The sequence below is a fragment of the Argiope bruennichi genome, chromosome 5 (genome assembly GCF_947563725.1).
Source record: "Argiope bruennichi chromosome 5, qqArgBrue1.1, whole genome shotgun sequence".
Lineage (NCBI taxonomy): Eukaryota > Metazoa > Arthropoda > Arachnida > Araneae > Araneidae > Argiope > Argiope bruennichi.
Window position 1 is genome coordinate 40,378,966 of NC_079155.1, and position 16,572 is coordinate 40,395,537.

The window sequence follows — 16,572 nt, forward strand, 5'->3', positions numbered from 1 at the left end:
GCTAGAAACAATGCGATTCATAGTATGTGTAAATATTTAGTTCCTTGATTTTATGTTTTCCTTTATTTCATGTTCCAGAAGATTCTGGACATTTCTTTAGTTTACCAGACAAGTGTTTTTATGCGAACTTTTCTTACTGTCTCCAGAAAAGTATTCTGGAACTTTCCCTGCTAGTATAAAGGCAGAAGATCTGTCAGTCATTGTGTTCTGAGTTCAGAGTTGAGTTAATAAATTGGTTTACCTCTACTTCTTGTGTGTGTCATTAAGTTCCATACTAAAGTACTTACGTGACAATATTTTAAATTATTATTCCATTAAAAATATTAAATTGACAACAAACTTTTTTGTATTTTTATCAGTAGTGAATAAAAGGATCATTGTTTGCAAAAAACAAGGCTTTCTTAAAAAGAAATGAAAATAAAATATTTCTAGACATTTGAATCTATCAGTATATATTTCAAATTATATTAATTAAATAATTATTTTGATTCTAACCACCTCAGTTTATAAAAAAAATACTATAAATTAAAATTCATATCCACGAGATCAAGTCGAAAAAAGTGTTTACCTATTTGCCATTATTTTAATTAAAATGAAAGAATTTTAAAATTTACTTTTTTTTCACACTGAAAAGTTCTGTTGATATTTCACTAATAAGAGTAAAATATTAATCTTACCTCATCAAAATCAGAGCAGGAATTAATCAAAGCTTTAAACGTTTCTTTTGCGGTTTTCTGCTTCAAAAATTTCTGATGATAATTGACAATCCTTTTTTTAATTTTTTGTATACCGAAGTCGCTGAAGTATGCATTCTGAAAAGGAATATTAATAAATTTAGAGATCTGATGAATTAGATATTAAAATTCAAACTCCTGTGGGGGTCTTTAATATTCATTAATATAGAAAATAGCTCCACACTTGTGTACATTATTTAAAATATCTAATACATATTCATTTAATAGTTGAACATTACTTTATTCTATTTTAACGCATAATAATATAATTTCAATTTTTCTTAAGTAGTAACCGATTATATTTTCATTAAATTAGTTATTTTATTTATAAAAATCGGATGCATATACCATTAAACAAATATTTTGTCCGTCGGATATGATACGATTAAATACGAATGAAAGTGATTGCGGTTTTAAACAAGCTGAAAGGCAAAGGTAGATTCCTTTACATCTAATCAACTATCTGGCAACATAAACTGTTGATGTGAAAAACAGTCAATATTAGGGCTTGAAAATCACTTTTCAGCCCCCCCCCCTCCGTTAACTTCTAAGATATTGCAATTATCGAAAATCTTGAAATACAAAACTTGTTCGTCTTAATGAAGCTCTAATTTGATAATTAGGATTTATTTTTCTATCCTTCAATGTTAAGAGCGAAATGAAAATTTCGGCCTACCCCCCCCCCACATTTCTATCCCCTTTGAGCTAGATGGAACATTTACGAACTCGTCAGAGATTTTTACATTTCTAACGGCATATTTTCCGGCCATTCACACACACACACACACACATATATATATATATATATATTACTTAAAATCTTTTATACATCTTTTTCTTTTATAGTGTTTCAATTTTGTCTTTATTTTTATCTCTTTGGATTAATCAAAATATTTATTTATTTATTGACCTCAATAAAAAATTTCCCCCAAATAATTATTAGTTTTATAGTTAATTAATTATTATCTGTAAAAATAATAATTAGCACTACTTAATTTCATTATATATATATATATATATATATATATATATATATATATATATATATATATTTACATTTTAGAATTATTTTTTTACTTTTTTTTATCATTAATTATTCTTTTTATCATCTTTTTATTATTCATTGCTTTAATATTTTATATAAATTTCTTTAAATTTTCATGATTATATAATGATTAACTATATGAAAATGCACATGATAAATTTTAGTAAAATAAGTACATTTATATTAATATCGATTTAACATTTAAAGTATCGTTTATTTTTTATAAAATATTACTTCATTAGTTTAAAAGTACAAATTTTAAATATTTTCTAATTTCTTTATTAATATCAAGGTATTCCTTAGGTGACATTTCATATAAACTGCGAAATAGCTGATTCCGTTTAATTTTATTAATATAAAAGACTCAACAAATTATGAATATATAGTTACTATATATTTATATTTGAAAGTAATATATAAAATCTAGTTATTTTAAATAAAAAATAATCCTCTATTGCTTTAAACCAAAAATAATCCTCTATTTTAGATATTGCATGAATTTTTTTAGGTTTATGTCAATATAAGCCTTTTCATTTTTCAATTTAAAAAAATATGTTTTATCTTAGACATAAAAGACAAATCTTCATTTAATCTGCTTTGGTATTTGAATATTTTCTAATCAGTCAAACGATCTGAAAAAACTTTCAGAACATAATCAACAAATTATTCACTGAGACGATGACACTGACACTTCTTTCTTTTATTATTTTATATTTCTCAAGTAATCTGAAGTTTACCTGATGCTTTTGATTAAAGAGAGCTTGAATATTTTTTTTAATTACTGAAAATTTTAAACTCAATTTTCTTCGCATCGAAAAAAAACAATCAGACATAAACTCTTTCTACTAAGATAAGGACATGGCACATCTATCCATCATTACTCTCACTTGAAGTTATTTTCAAATCAATTAAAAAAATTTTAAATTATTTACAAATCAGCATTTCACCAGTAAGAATTGTCTCAAGTTTTTTATATTACTGAAATTGATTACCAATAAGGATTAGATCCAGGTCAACATCTGATCAACTAAAATGAAAGAGACGTTGACATTTTCCCCCTTTTTGCTTTTTAAGTTTGAAAATAATCTTCGCTTCATCTGTTTTTATTCAAACCTGATTTGAACAATTTAAGTCATTAAAATGGACTCCAAAAAAACTTGGCCTTGCATCATCCAAATAAAGACATAGGCACTTTTTTACTTTGCCATATAGAAGTATACATAAAGAAAGTGTTATTTAAAGCAAAACACCAGAATATGATTCAAATTCGAACCAAATCCGTCGACGAATAGACTGTTTGTTGATATATATGGTCGCTTGTATATGAAGACAATAATTCAAAAATGTATCTATCTAGATATATGAAATTTGGTTTAGGTCCTGTTGTAAAACAGAATCAGTATTTAGGTCAATCGAAAGACTTCGATTTTCTTGATTATACTATAATGTATAAAATGCCTAAAATTGAATCAATGTAAGGATGGGGACATTTGCACTTTCGCCTGGGGGCTAATTCTAAGGATAATAAATATCTGAGCATTTTTAGTGACCCTGGCCTTACCCAAAATTCACAGATTTCATTTAGAATGATGGCTAATACCTTTATTAGAAAATATGCAAACAGATACTAGAGAAATTATTCTAATAGCACAACTCTAATTCCATCAAATTTAATTCCTACATTGCTTACTTTATTTTTAAATAAGTCATTTAGAACTTATGTATTTTATAAATTTAAACATTGGATTTTTCACAGCCAATGTACAGAATAATTAAAAGTGAAACACAATTTATGATATTCATTTTCAAATTGATCATAACATTTTAATTTGAAATTCAAATACCACAATATATTTTGAATATAATTGTCAAAATTTTTGAAATGTTCATCATGTTTTATTTAATAAATTTATGGTTTACCCATTTAGTTGCTATCAGGACTTTCAGAGTCAATTTTGGCATTTTCGTAATGGCGCTTCTTTCCTTGGCGCACAGAATTAGATCTGGATCGTCTAAAATTCTGCCATATACACTCATCATGAAAGCGTCAGAGCTTGGCGTGCCAAGACCATGCTGAATGATCATCTAAAATATAAAAAAAATATACGATCTAGAAACTTTAATCAAGTTACCAAAAATGAATCAGGAATTATCCAAAAAATTTCAAATAGAAACAAACTTACCTCTATAGCATTCATCATCATACGATAGTTAAATATAAGTATACCAGTTAAAAAGTATTTAGACTTGAAAAGAATATCAGAAAACCCGAACCCAGTCATTAATCTCTATACAAGAAAAATAGAAATTATTAGTTCACATTCACTTTTGGAAATTAAAATAGATTTTCCATCGATTAAAGAAAATTCCAATTACTCTCGTTCCAATGTTGAAGTATTTTGTTGCAAGATCAATCCCTAGAGGTGAAATCGCGCTTGGCATAACCTCTCTGAAAGTAAAAAAAATGAGTTAAAATATTTGATCTATTTATCAAAAAGAAATTCGTTATAATACTAAAGATTGCACAAGTATAAAAATATTGTCATCTAGTACATTATGCTTGACATAGTTTCACTCTTCCTTACAGTTTATTTATAAATAATCAAAACAATTCTCTTTCAGTAAATAAAAGAAAGTCAGTTCTCTTTATAAAGTTATTTTCTTATCATTTAATTTTTTTACTATATGACTAGAATACTGGAAACAAACAACCAATATATGAAACGTTCCATTCTTTCTCTGTTCTTTTTATGAAATTGCTTTCCCATTATTTGAAATTGTATTTTTTTTAATATATGGTACTGGTAAAATAGTACCAGTACTAGAGTACTGGTAAAATAGAACCAATCTATGATACATTCCCATCGTCCTCTATTCTTTTTATAAAACTATTTTCCTATTATTTGATTATATGGCAGGTGATAAATGTTATCAATGATTATAACCATTATCATTTATTATATGGCAGGAATGTTGGTAGCAAATAACCAATTTATGATATGTTCTTTTTTTTCTAAGAACTCTTTATAAAACTCTTTCCCATTATATGAAATCGTGCTTTCTTTACTACATGGTAAAATACTAGTAGCAAACAACCAATCTATGAAACTCTCCATACTTTCTCAATAATTTTTAAAAAACAATTTTCCTACCATTTGAAATTAGTTTTTTTTATCTATATGGCTAGAAAACTACCAATTTATGAAATGCTATAAACGTTCTCAATTCTCTTTATAAAACTACTTTCCATAATTTGAAATTGTTTTTGTTTTTCCTATATGTTAGAACACTGGCAGCAAACAACACTCAATCTATGAAATGTTCCATACTTTCTCAGTTCCTTTTATAAAACTGCTTTCCCAATAGAAAGCAACCAATCTATTTAAATGTTCCATACTTTCTAAGTTCTTTTTATAAAACTGCTTTCCTATCATTCGAAATTGTGTTTGTTTTTACTATATGGCTATAATAATAGTAGCAAACAACCAATCTATGAAATGTTCCATACTTTCTCAGTTCCTTTTATTAAACTGCCGTCCCATCATTTGAAATTGTGTTTGTTTTTACTATATGGCTAGAATAATGGTAGCAAACAACCAATCTATGAAATGTTCCATACTTTCTCAGTTCCTTTTATTAAACTGCCTTCCTATCGTTTGAAATTGTCTTTTTTACTATATGGCTATAATAATAGTAGCAAACAACCAATCTATGAAATGTTCCATACTTTCTCAGTTCCTTTTATTAAACTGCCTTCCCATCGTTTGAATTTGTCTTTTTTACTATATGGCAAGAATAATAGTAGCAAACAACCAATCTATGAAATGTTCCATACTTTCTAAGTTCTTTTTATAAAACTGCTTTCCTATCATTTGAAATTGTGCTTGTTTTTACTATATGGCTAGAATAATAGTAGGAAATAACCAATCTATAAAATGTTCCATTTCCCAGAAAAATCTTCATTACGACTTTTATTTGTTTCATGTTTAAATGATAAGAAGTAAAACTAGAATTTGGACAATTAATTGACGAGTGATGATCTTTCGACTTGAATAATCTTTGATTGTGAAAGTGAGAAAGTTTCATTAATAAGTTTTAATAAAAAAATTTACTGAAATCAAAGATTCAAATTGTGACAAATTATTTTTCACAATGAGACAAATTCAATTAACAGTTCCTAATTTAGGCTTATCAATTTCTTGATCCAATAGTTAAACATTAGCAATTAATTCTGACCGTTTCGCTTACTTTCCAAGACTATTTAAATTTTTATAAGGACATTTTAGTCATAAAAAATACTTTTTTTACAATTTCACTCATAATTAACAAAACATAATATTGGGATTTTCCGTTTCAATTTTTTTTTCTAATTTTTAAATGAATGGTTCTTTAAAACTTCCAAACAACATTGATCTTAAAATGACAGTTCAGCCAGTTTAGGGTTATCAGTTGCTTACAGTTTAACGTCTGAAAAATTGTTGTGTTACTAAAAAGCTAAAAATTAGAATAAAAATTGGAGCTTACCCAACATTCGCTGTCGTAAAAAATTCATTTTCCCATCTTAAAGGGGCATCAAATTCATGCATGATTTCGTCATCTGTTTCGGCCGTAGCATTTGTGACGGGACGAGACTACAATAGTGGGAAAAAAACCTAGTGATATAAATTACTTTACAAATATTGAACAAAAAATTATTATTGAAAAGATTTTTACCTGTAAGATGTATATACTATCATTTACAATTCCCCACTCTATATCTCTAGAAGATTTATAAAATTCTTCTATCTGAAAAGCAAGAAAATAATTTGCCTTTGTATTTTGTAGAACTCCATATTTGATTATATACATAAATAAAAACAATATAAAATAAAATCTTATTTTACTCATTTCAAGATACTCCAAAAATAACATAAAATAAAATGATATTTCAATATAAACGTAATGGTAATAAAAAAAACTCTTTCAAATTTTTAAAGAGTTTAATGTGGTAATAATAAAACATCATCAGAAATCAAAGTCTTTGTATTACCACATTTTTTTTGGTTGGTTATTATTATTATTATTATTTTTTTTTTCGATTTGACTGTTAAACATTAAAATGATTCTAGAAAATAATTATTCTAAAAATATTTACTTTAGGAGACTTATCTTTTTCTAATTCACCTTAAGTTTTTAGTTGCAGCGAAAGCTTTCTTAAATTATTTCTGCAAAACATCAACTAATTGTAGTACAAGGGTTTTTGAAAGGAATAGCCACTTGCAATTTTTAAAAAAAGTACTATGTATGGTGATCTTACCATGAATCGCACAGTTATAAATTTCAACACAGCATGATTATCATGATTGCGTATCATCCTACCAGTACGAATATCCAGCTGTATTGCTACGATATCTTAGTGACATTGTAAGACATTCTGTAATTTCAGCAATATCTTAGATATATCGCACAATATCTTACGCTAATATGTCAATATCATTTCTAGTTTCTTGCCTTGCTTCTTGTTTTCTGTTCAACAGAGTTAGCTTTGGAACTCATAGATACACTTATGTACCTCCAGCACATAAAGTTACATTAAATATGCACAAAAGAGTTAAATGAAGATGAAAATATCAACAATTCAACGTAACGCTATCTTATATCGTGACAAGGAATGTTTTCTGTTGTAAGAAGCTAAATATAATTATCTTTAACGATTTCGCATTGTTTCATTTTCTTTCTTTGTGAACATTTCATTCCTGCTATAATCTTTTGCAAATCTAAAACTAATTAAATGCTCTCCCCCACTTCATTAAACTTTAAACTGTTATTGAAATACTTTAAATAAAGTATTTAAATACAGTTATTTAACTTTTATTTAAATACTTTATTCTGTGTATTTTCGTTTACTAGGGGCTCGCATTTAATCAAGACCAGGAGTGATTGTTTCATTGTGTAACTTTTTATTCTAGAAGGAATAAGAGATATTCTAAAACTCAGAAAATATTTTTTTCTAAAATAGGTAATTCTATTACTATGTTTTCAAAAATTTAATATATTTGATAACAAATTGATTTTTAAAGCACAGAATGCCATTGTCGATTACACAATATGCATTTATTAATGTTCAATTTCAATATTTTTTTAAGAATTGTAACTCTTTTAAATTATGTATAATTTAAAAATATTTAAAACGTAAAAACATAACAAGAATTATAATTTCAAAATTGTTCTTTTTTAGAGAAAACTAAATATTCGGTAAAATATAAAAGCAAAATAATAATAATAATAATAATAATTTTACAATATCACTATATTTCCAGTAATTTCTGCTTTGAGAAATTGCTTACAAAAATTTATTTCCCACAATAGTAGAATTGATTTTAGTATCATCACAACAAATAATCAAAACAAAAAATTTATTAAATAGAAAGTGTCGAAAAGATCTTTAAAAACTGTTAAAATAACATATCGATGTACACACACACACACACACACATGTATATATATACATTTATTTTTTGAAAAACATTTTGCTCACTTTACCTAACTTGATTGTTTGTCAAGAGTTTTATTTATTATAAAAAAGAAAAGGGTCTAACGAAAACTTAAATTTTAGCATGGCAATGAAAAAGACAAATAATAAATTTTGGAGTATAAGAAGGATAGGTTTTATAAATCTGTGACGTTTTAGAATCTAGGAAGAAATGCAAAATTGGGATTATCACGGCTAGTCATTTTACTTCTGACAATCTTGGATTAGTACACAAAAAGCTAATGAAATTCGCCGATAATAGATAGAATTTACAGAATAAAACTAACAATATTCCCTGCATAAAAAAGTCTAAATAATCTTTAGAAATAATTAAAAACAAAGATTATTTTTTTTTTAAATATCGTTAATATAAATCGATTTTTACATATAAAATATTAACATTGCAGGATGATTTTTTTGTAATTAACGTGAAAAAATAGAAAATTTATAATCCAAAACAAAAAACTTAAAAACTGATTTATTTCTTTCAAAGGACGTCTGTACATATAAAGTTTCAGAAATGAGTAAAATAAAATCTGCTTTTGCACTTCAGTAATGTATATCATACAAATATCTCTTTAGGATATTGAATTCCAATCGAATTACTTTGATTCCGATTTTGCCTAATCTTTCTACAATCTCTTTTGATAAGCAGCTGTTGTCTCTTAAATTCTCATCAATATCTTCCGTAATAACTCCTCCAGAACCTAGGTCAGAAAGAATAATACAATATTATTTCATCTGCAAATAAAAAATGGTCAGAACTAAATTATTTTTTCAGAAAATTTTGGAGAGAAAAAAATAGTAATTATAAGAACGATCACTCGTATGAGAATGTGAAAACTAACAATGCAGGAAAAAAAATTGTTAAAAATAGACATTTTTCTTATTTTGTTTTTCTTTGTATCTGCATATAGAATTTCTTGACAGTTAACAAGCTCTCTTATCATTATCAATTTGCAATTAATGAAAATTGATAATGATAATCGCGATTACGATAGAATTATTCTTCAAAGATGATGGAATAGCTTTATGATTGCTTTACTTAATAGGACTATAAGTGAAATATCATACAGCCAAGATCGAAATTTGCAAACGGCTTTTAAAATAATGTTCCTTTTAATTTTCCTTCCCTTGTTTTGTAATGTAAACCACTGAGATCTACATGATATATAGATTGAAAACTAACTATTTAAAGGCTTCTTAATATTCTAAATCTTAAGTTTTCCCCAGTAATTAATTTAAACTTAAACAGGTTGATATTTTTTCCTCGTTAAAGCTTCTTCCAAAAAAAAAAAAAAAACAGCTATAAGATAAAGAAATATTTCTTTAAATATGCACATATATAGTAGTATAGAGAAATTGTTCAGTAAATATAGTCTGAAATTTCAAATAATAATAAACAGTAGGATATCCGAAAATAAAACCATGCTATTAAAAAGATTGTATAATCTATACTTATAATAAAGCTCAATGTGTGTGTGTGTGTGTGTATTGGCGCTCTACAGGCCAGGTCATTTGACATACAGCTATCAAATTTGGTACATGTATACCTTAGAGGTCGGGAATGTGCACCTGGGGTCCCTTTTTTTGAAATTTTAATTAGAATTTTAATTATTAATTAAAAACTAACTTTCCCGCCAAAAAAATCTTTCATTTTCCCCACCGCCAACTTTTCCGCCAAAAAAATCTTCCATTTTCTCCATCGCCAAATGAAGAAGGCTTCCATTTCTTTTTTCTCCCAACAGTAATGAGGCTAGGGTTAATATTTTTCGGCGGATTATTTTAAACGATTCTGTTTATTTTCTTAATGTTTTATGCATTTAAAATTAAACATTGTTAATTAATCCATGTTTCAGATTCATTCTGAAGTACTTTTGAATTAAAATAACACAGAATAAAAGAAATTAATAATGTATAATCTGCATAGCGTTACCCCAACTGGCGTAGAAAAATTCACGCATTTGCGTTACCGTAAAAGGCGAAGAAAATTCACGCATGCGCTTTGTATTCTGATTGTTGGCATGGCAACCATTATCAACAGACGATTTAAATTACTTTTAGGTTTTAGGTTTAGGTTTAGGTTTTTAGGTTTTAAATTACTTTTAGGTATGCTTTTTTAAGTAAATTGTATTTATGTTAGTTATATATTTTTTGTATATGATTATAGTTTTAAGTACATCGTTTTTTAAGTAGTTTTTTTTAACCTGTTTTCAATGATTTAAATTATTTTTAGGTTAGTTGCATGCTTTTGTAATTAAATTGTATTTATGTTAGTTATATATATTTTTTGTATATGCTTATAGTTTTAATTACATCGTTTTTTAAGTAGTTTTTTTAAACCTGTTTTCAACCGAGTATTTTAAACGATTCATTTTATTTTCTTATTGTTTGATGCATTTAAAATGAAACATTGTTAATGAATCGATCTGTTCATGATAAATCTGAGAAAATTTTGTTGACAAATTCTTGAAATATTACATAAATTAAGAAAGATATTCTTTAGTGCCCATAAAGTTTAAACGCTCAGTGACTCTATTATCAGTAATCATATTATTATAAAAAATGCTTTGTTTCAGTAAAAAATATCATTATATTAATTACTGATTAATCATTTACACTTTAATTTAAAGCATAAATTCTACGAGGGGTAACAGAAAATGAGAGAGATACATATCACGTTATGACAAGGCCTTTATAATATTATGAGTGAATTATATGACTATCAAAATTTGAAGTTTTAAAATATTTTGTGAAGAATCTATTAAAGTTGGAATTGCGTAAAATATTTAATGGTACGATCGGAGTTTAACCCCCTGCTTGCGCAATTTTTAAAAATCGCCAACAATGGCCTTGCGAAATGTTCAAAAGCAAAGGAGCAGATTTTAAATTATAGTGCATAATAAAGATTGCCAGCTTTGGCGCGTTATCGCAACTTGGCGAAGGAGAGGGTTAAACTCCGATTCAACCTATTTAATTATTAAAATTTAAACTAACATTAAGATTGGCGAACCGGCTGGTCGCCAAAGGCGGCTAGTTTCTATATAAAAATAGAACATATACTAACTTTTCATGATAATTTTCTGTTGTTTTCTTCCAACAGTGACTGATTCTAGTTCCAGAATATTATCATTATTTTTTCTTCGAAGGATAAACGTATCTGGTTCCACAGATCCTGAGACGACTGTCTAAAAATTATAGCTTAATGAATACATTTTTCATACGACATGTCAATAATGAGTGAGAAATAGAATCTAATTAAGGAGTAATTTAAATCGTAATCAGTCGAATTTAATTGTTTATCACTTCGAATGTTTATAATTCAATTTAAAAATTCTTAAGCTCGATTTTATTTCAGCCATACTGTTTAAACCTTAAGATTTCATTAAAGATCAAATTTCGTAGTAAAATAACAATAAGTGGAATAGGGCTTCCAAAATTGTTCCTCAAAAGATGCGCAGTATTTGGAAACTAGCCTAAACTATCTTGCGTAAAAATAATTTTATTTAAAAATTGATGCAGCGGTGCCAAAAGAAATGTCCATTTTCGAAAATTATATTATACATCTTTCAAAAACCTCATTTATAAATAGACGTTGAATCAGCAATTACTGTAGCATATCACAAACAGAGAGGTTGAGTTAGCGATAATTTGAAGAATGAAAAAAATCAATAGAGAACGTTTACAAAAGAAGACAAATTAATAATTTCTTTAAAATTAAAGGGTATGCTAACCAAAGAGAACTTTTCGGTCTAGCACTGACGTTGAATTGCAAACAAACAGTTAACGATTATTCTAGAATATTTATATCATAAAATATTCAATTCTATAACATTGTTGACTTCCATTTCTTATTAGCACGTAGAATATAATCGATATTAAATTGGAGTATAATGAAATTATGTGTCTGAATCTTTCGACGCGAATTGCAATATGCTTGATGAAAAATATTTTGTGAATAAAAAAAGTTCGGATGATTGTTAAACTCGAAACATATCTTGAATCGTAATCGAAGAAACATGAAGTTGGAGTCTTATTTTCAAGACAGTATCCTCAGGTATAAAAACGAAAAATCAATCGAATCTTCTCAGTACATTCACTTTCACTTCAAAAAAGATGCTTAAAAATGTATATTGTTTAAAAATAAAATTCCTGGCTTTATTTATTACCCCCGACTATCATTGTACGTAGTCTTTTATAAGGATATTTAATCCTACATTAATTAAAAAAAAATCGTAATTTAGGAGGCAAAGAACAAGCGAGAAGAAATACGATAAATGAAAGCATTTCATCAGTGAATACAGTTTATTACTGTTCAAAAGGGGAATAATCAGATAACTATGTTCATATGCACACTCATTTGCATAATCAAGAGGAACTTTTAAAACTAGTATATGCTAGTATTGAAACTTATATGAAAATCTTTTTTCTTATTTATATCAAAAATTAGTGATTTTTAAAATAGAAATTAATTAATTATTTATAAAAAAAATATGTTAATGAAAAAATGAAAACTTCATTGAATATATCGTTAACGTTTATTGAAAATTTTAATCATTATTATGATGGGCCGTTCTTTTCTTCCTTTGCTATGTTATCTTTGTAAATAATAAGAAAATGAATAATAAACGATTCAAGAGAAATTGTTGGTAATAATAATTACCGTTTGTCTCATATGGCATAATTAGAAAAGAAGGACCAAGTCTCTTCAGTGAGATTTGGTGAAACTGAATAAAGTTTAAAAAAGACCATTCCATTATTAAGCTCAAAATTCAGCATAGTAATAAAACATTTAATTGCGAATGCATTCATGCATTTTGAAATTAAAAAAATGTAATGATTTATTTAAACTTTTAAAGCATACTACTAAGAGCAAGAAAATTTTTGAATCCCACTATAACAATGATAGGGAGTAAGTAAATACTAGGGTACTATAATGCCACAATATTTAAATGTGAGTTGCCTTTGCTTAATGTTAAATGTATCAATTGGTTGAATGATTTTCTTAAAAAGTTTCCCTTTTTCCAAAAAGAATCCAAAACAGCTGCTTTTAACCAGGAGCCCATTTTGATATTAAAGGCACATTATGAATTCTAGCTTTCCAAAATTCTCAGTAGATGCCTAAATAATAATTCCTATTGGAATATTTACTTACCTCCCCTAATCCATAATTGGCAGTTACAGTGATAACAGATGGATTATTGGTGACCGGATCACATGTAAACATAATGCCCGATACATCACAAGCTACCATCTCTTGAATGACAACGGCCATTGGGCAATTCAAAATTTGTCCGTAACGTCTGGAAATTGTATGAAAAAATCATTAATGGAAAAATGTTTACTTAAAATCTTTTAGCTTACTGCAGAATTAATACGTCGCAATTTTTGCTATCGTCAAAAATACAACCTAATATTTTTATGATTCTCCACGTTATATATATCCCTAAATCCTAAAGAGACAATTTTGGAATTATGTTTGAAAGTATGAAGGTTCAAAATTGTTTTAAGTCAGAAGTATGAAATTTAGTATGCTGATTTTACACCAAATTTGAGTACTTCTGTCAAATTCAAGAGAAACCCAATCACAAAAATGTTTTTGGCTGGCTTCTTAGTAATAAGTGAATACAATATCTATAAAACACGCAATGTAACTAAGATTTGATTCATAAAACAGTTTCGGGTCCAGTTTTCCATTAAATAAAATCCTTTAAATCCTTGCCCGTCTATTGAACTGTACATTCGCATATATGCCAATCTTTTTGTTCAAAAATATTTTAAGCTTGATGGATGAAATTTGGTACGCGTTTATAATTAATTATTCTCGTGATTAACTTTTTATTATTATTTTTGCTATTAAATTCCTGAAACTAGTACACTTTAAAACTATTTTTGCATTATAACCCACAAAATTTAAACCAAAAATATTTTTTAAAGAAAATATAAAAGGATCATTCATTTAGGAATTTAAAAATGAGATAGAGAAAATCGAAAATCTCTTAACTGAGAGATGAAATGAAATAATTTGATTAAGACTTTGGTTAAGTATGTGCTTTAACACTGTTTATACATTTCACTGACAATTAATAGTACACCATATATAGTCTATTTTTTCGTAATTTGATTAGTAAATATTCATTAAAAATGCCACAAAATTTATAAACAAAAGAAATTTAATATTTACAATTATTATGTCTACAAATATAATATTCAGAATACTATTATGAATCTAAAGATAACAATATATTACCTTTTGTATTCGATCGCTATATGACCAAACTGAGATGCCCAGCATTTTCGTACAGCCAAAAATATCTATATATTTTATAAAAATAATTTATCAGACATTTGAAAATAATTATTGATTTATAGTTATAATGATATTTCTAAATGAAAACAATACTATTTTTTCTATTTTTATATAGTTAATCTTGCAAGTGCATTTAAAATTTTTGAAAATACAATTTTTGTACAGCGATTAGTTGATATCGACAGGAATATATCCGGAAATTTCGATACACTTATACAGAAATGATTTCCTTATATATGGTTTATACAAACGCATTCCTTGAAAAACTGTAAGCATAGATTTTATATTTTTTTGTTTTAAGCTACACCATTTCCTTTTAAAAATCTTACCAGTTCCACAAAATATAAAAAAGAAGTATTAGAGGTATTCTCGCAAAATAAGTAATGAAAACTTAGCCATGGAATTTTTTCAATCTTTTACTAACATATGGTGGTGTTAAACTATTTTTACTTGCACACAACATTTACAAATGCAATTCCCATTAGCACAAAATGCACAACAATGGAACGATATTTTCACGATGTTGTTTGGTATTCAAAATATAGAACATCGTGACTGGCATTGTCATTCTGAAAGATAACTTTGTCGTGTGTGACTTGGAGTGTATCAAATCCTTTCGGGATATCCTGTTGGTAGGGCGTTGGATTCGCGTCTCTTAGGTTGCGAGGTCGAACCCCGCCGGCCGAATACTCCTCACGTGCTCGGTGGCTGACGCGCGTATAAATCTGCCGTGATCACAAAGTCCTCCATGTCGAGAGTAATACCACTGGGGGTACTGGATCAGGGGTGATCGTTCTCTGATTCAGGTCTAAATTAAGATCTGTGGATGAGTGAATGAAATGCGTGAATGAAATCCGCCCCGTAAAAACGTGTGTGTGTGTGTGTGTGTAGCTAAGTCATTCTCTCGGCCCTAAATGGCGCTACTGAAAAAACCAGATACGTACCCTTGGCTTAAACCACAAATGACTTCTTAAAGTCAATAGCTCTTGTCTAGACAAGAGCCATTAGAAACAACAGCAACAAATACTTTCAACATCTATGTCCTGTGATGGTCTCCCTCGGTTTCAACAGCTCGTTATATATCACACAAAGAGGATCGTACTAAATGCAGAGCATAGCTTTGGTATCAAAAACATTCGGCTTGAATTAAAACCGCTCGAGATATGCTCTTTCACTAAGAGCAGACTCACTGTAAGTACTAGAGAACATTTAATGCGCCTGAGTCCCTATTTTCTTCAAATTTAAATTTGGCAATGAAAGAATTAAGTAATACACAAACAAGATTATGCTGAAATTAGAATAGAATTTTTAAAAATAGAATGATATATTTGAGTTAAACAATATGCAATCCCACGCCTACATTTTCAAAAAGTAAATTTTAAAATGGGTTAAAATTTCATTTACTTCTTCGAGACCTTGAACACCTAGAAAAGTGTCCATCTGCCCGGCTGCTGACATGGCTGTAGTATCTTCTCCTAATTTCAAATAAAAATATTAAGTTCATTAATATTATGTCACTTTTTTGTTTCTGGAATTATACTACATAATAAAAATAATTTTTTTTCTAGAGGTTTATAATCTATTACAGCGGTTATTCATTTAGAAAGTATTGAATGAAAAATTTGACACCCAGATTTTAATAAATAGAAATATTGGCGATTTCCAATACCTCCAAGTAAATAAATAATTCATAAGTTTAAAGTTAAATAATTTAGTAAGGGTAAAGATAATGATAATTTAGTATTAATAAATAATTTAATTTCTGTTCAGAACAAATTAACTCCTTAATAAAAGGTTAACATTCAGCTGGGTGCAAAGGAATATTAGATACTCATCTAAATTACAGATTCCGCTTTTTACAAAGTATTAGCTTTGACTGATTAATAATATAAGCGGACTTCCAGATTTAAAAAAATGTCATATATCTATCCATTAATGAAATACCTTTTTAATTTCACTCATTTTACAGTAG

The 16,572-nt window shown here is 27.4% G+C and overlaps 1 protein-coding gene across 1 annotated transcript in view; it reads right to left on the bottom strand.

Annotated features, from left to right (window-relative positions):
* LOC129968807 (putative phosphoenolpyruvate synthase) overlaps positions 1–16,572 on the bottom strand; it is a 58,577-nt gene that overhangs the window by 19,093 nt on the left and 22,912 nt on the right. The window contains exons 16-26 of the mRNA XM_056083070.1: positions 16,005–16,075; positions 14,541–14,605; positions 13,446–13,593; positions 11,358–11,478; positions 8,897–8,997; positions 6,493–6,564; positions 6,304–6,410; positions 4,156–4,228; positions 3,963–4,067; positions 3,700–3,864; positions 678–812 (exon numbers count right to left, since the gene is read on the bottom strand). Of these exons, the coding sequence (XP_055939045.1) occupies positions 678–812; positions 3,700–3,864; positions 3,963–4,067; positions 4,156–4,228; positions 6,304–6,410; positions 6,493–6,564; positions 8,897–8,997; positions 11,358–11,478; positions 13,446–13,593; positions 14,541–14,605; positions 16,005–16,075 (1,163 nt within the window). The remainder of the gene's footprint in view (positions 1–677; positions 813–3,699; positions 3,865–3,962; positions 4,068–4,155; positions 4,229–6,303; positions 6,411–6,492; positions 6,565–8,896; positions 8,998–11,357; positions 11,479–13,445; positions 13,594–14,540; positions 14,606–16,004; positions 16,076–16,572) is intronic.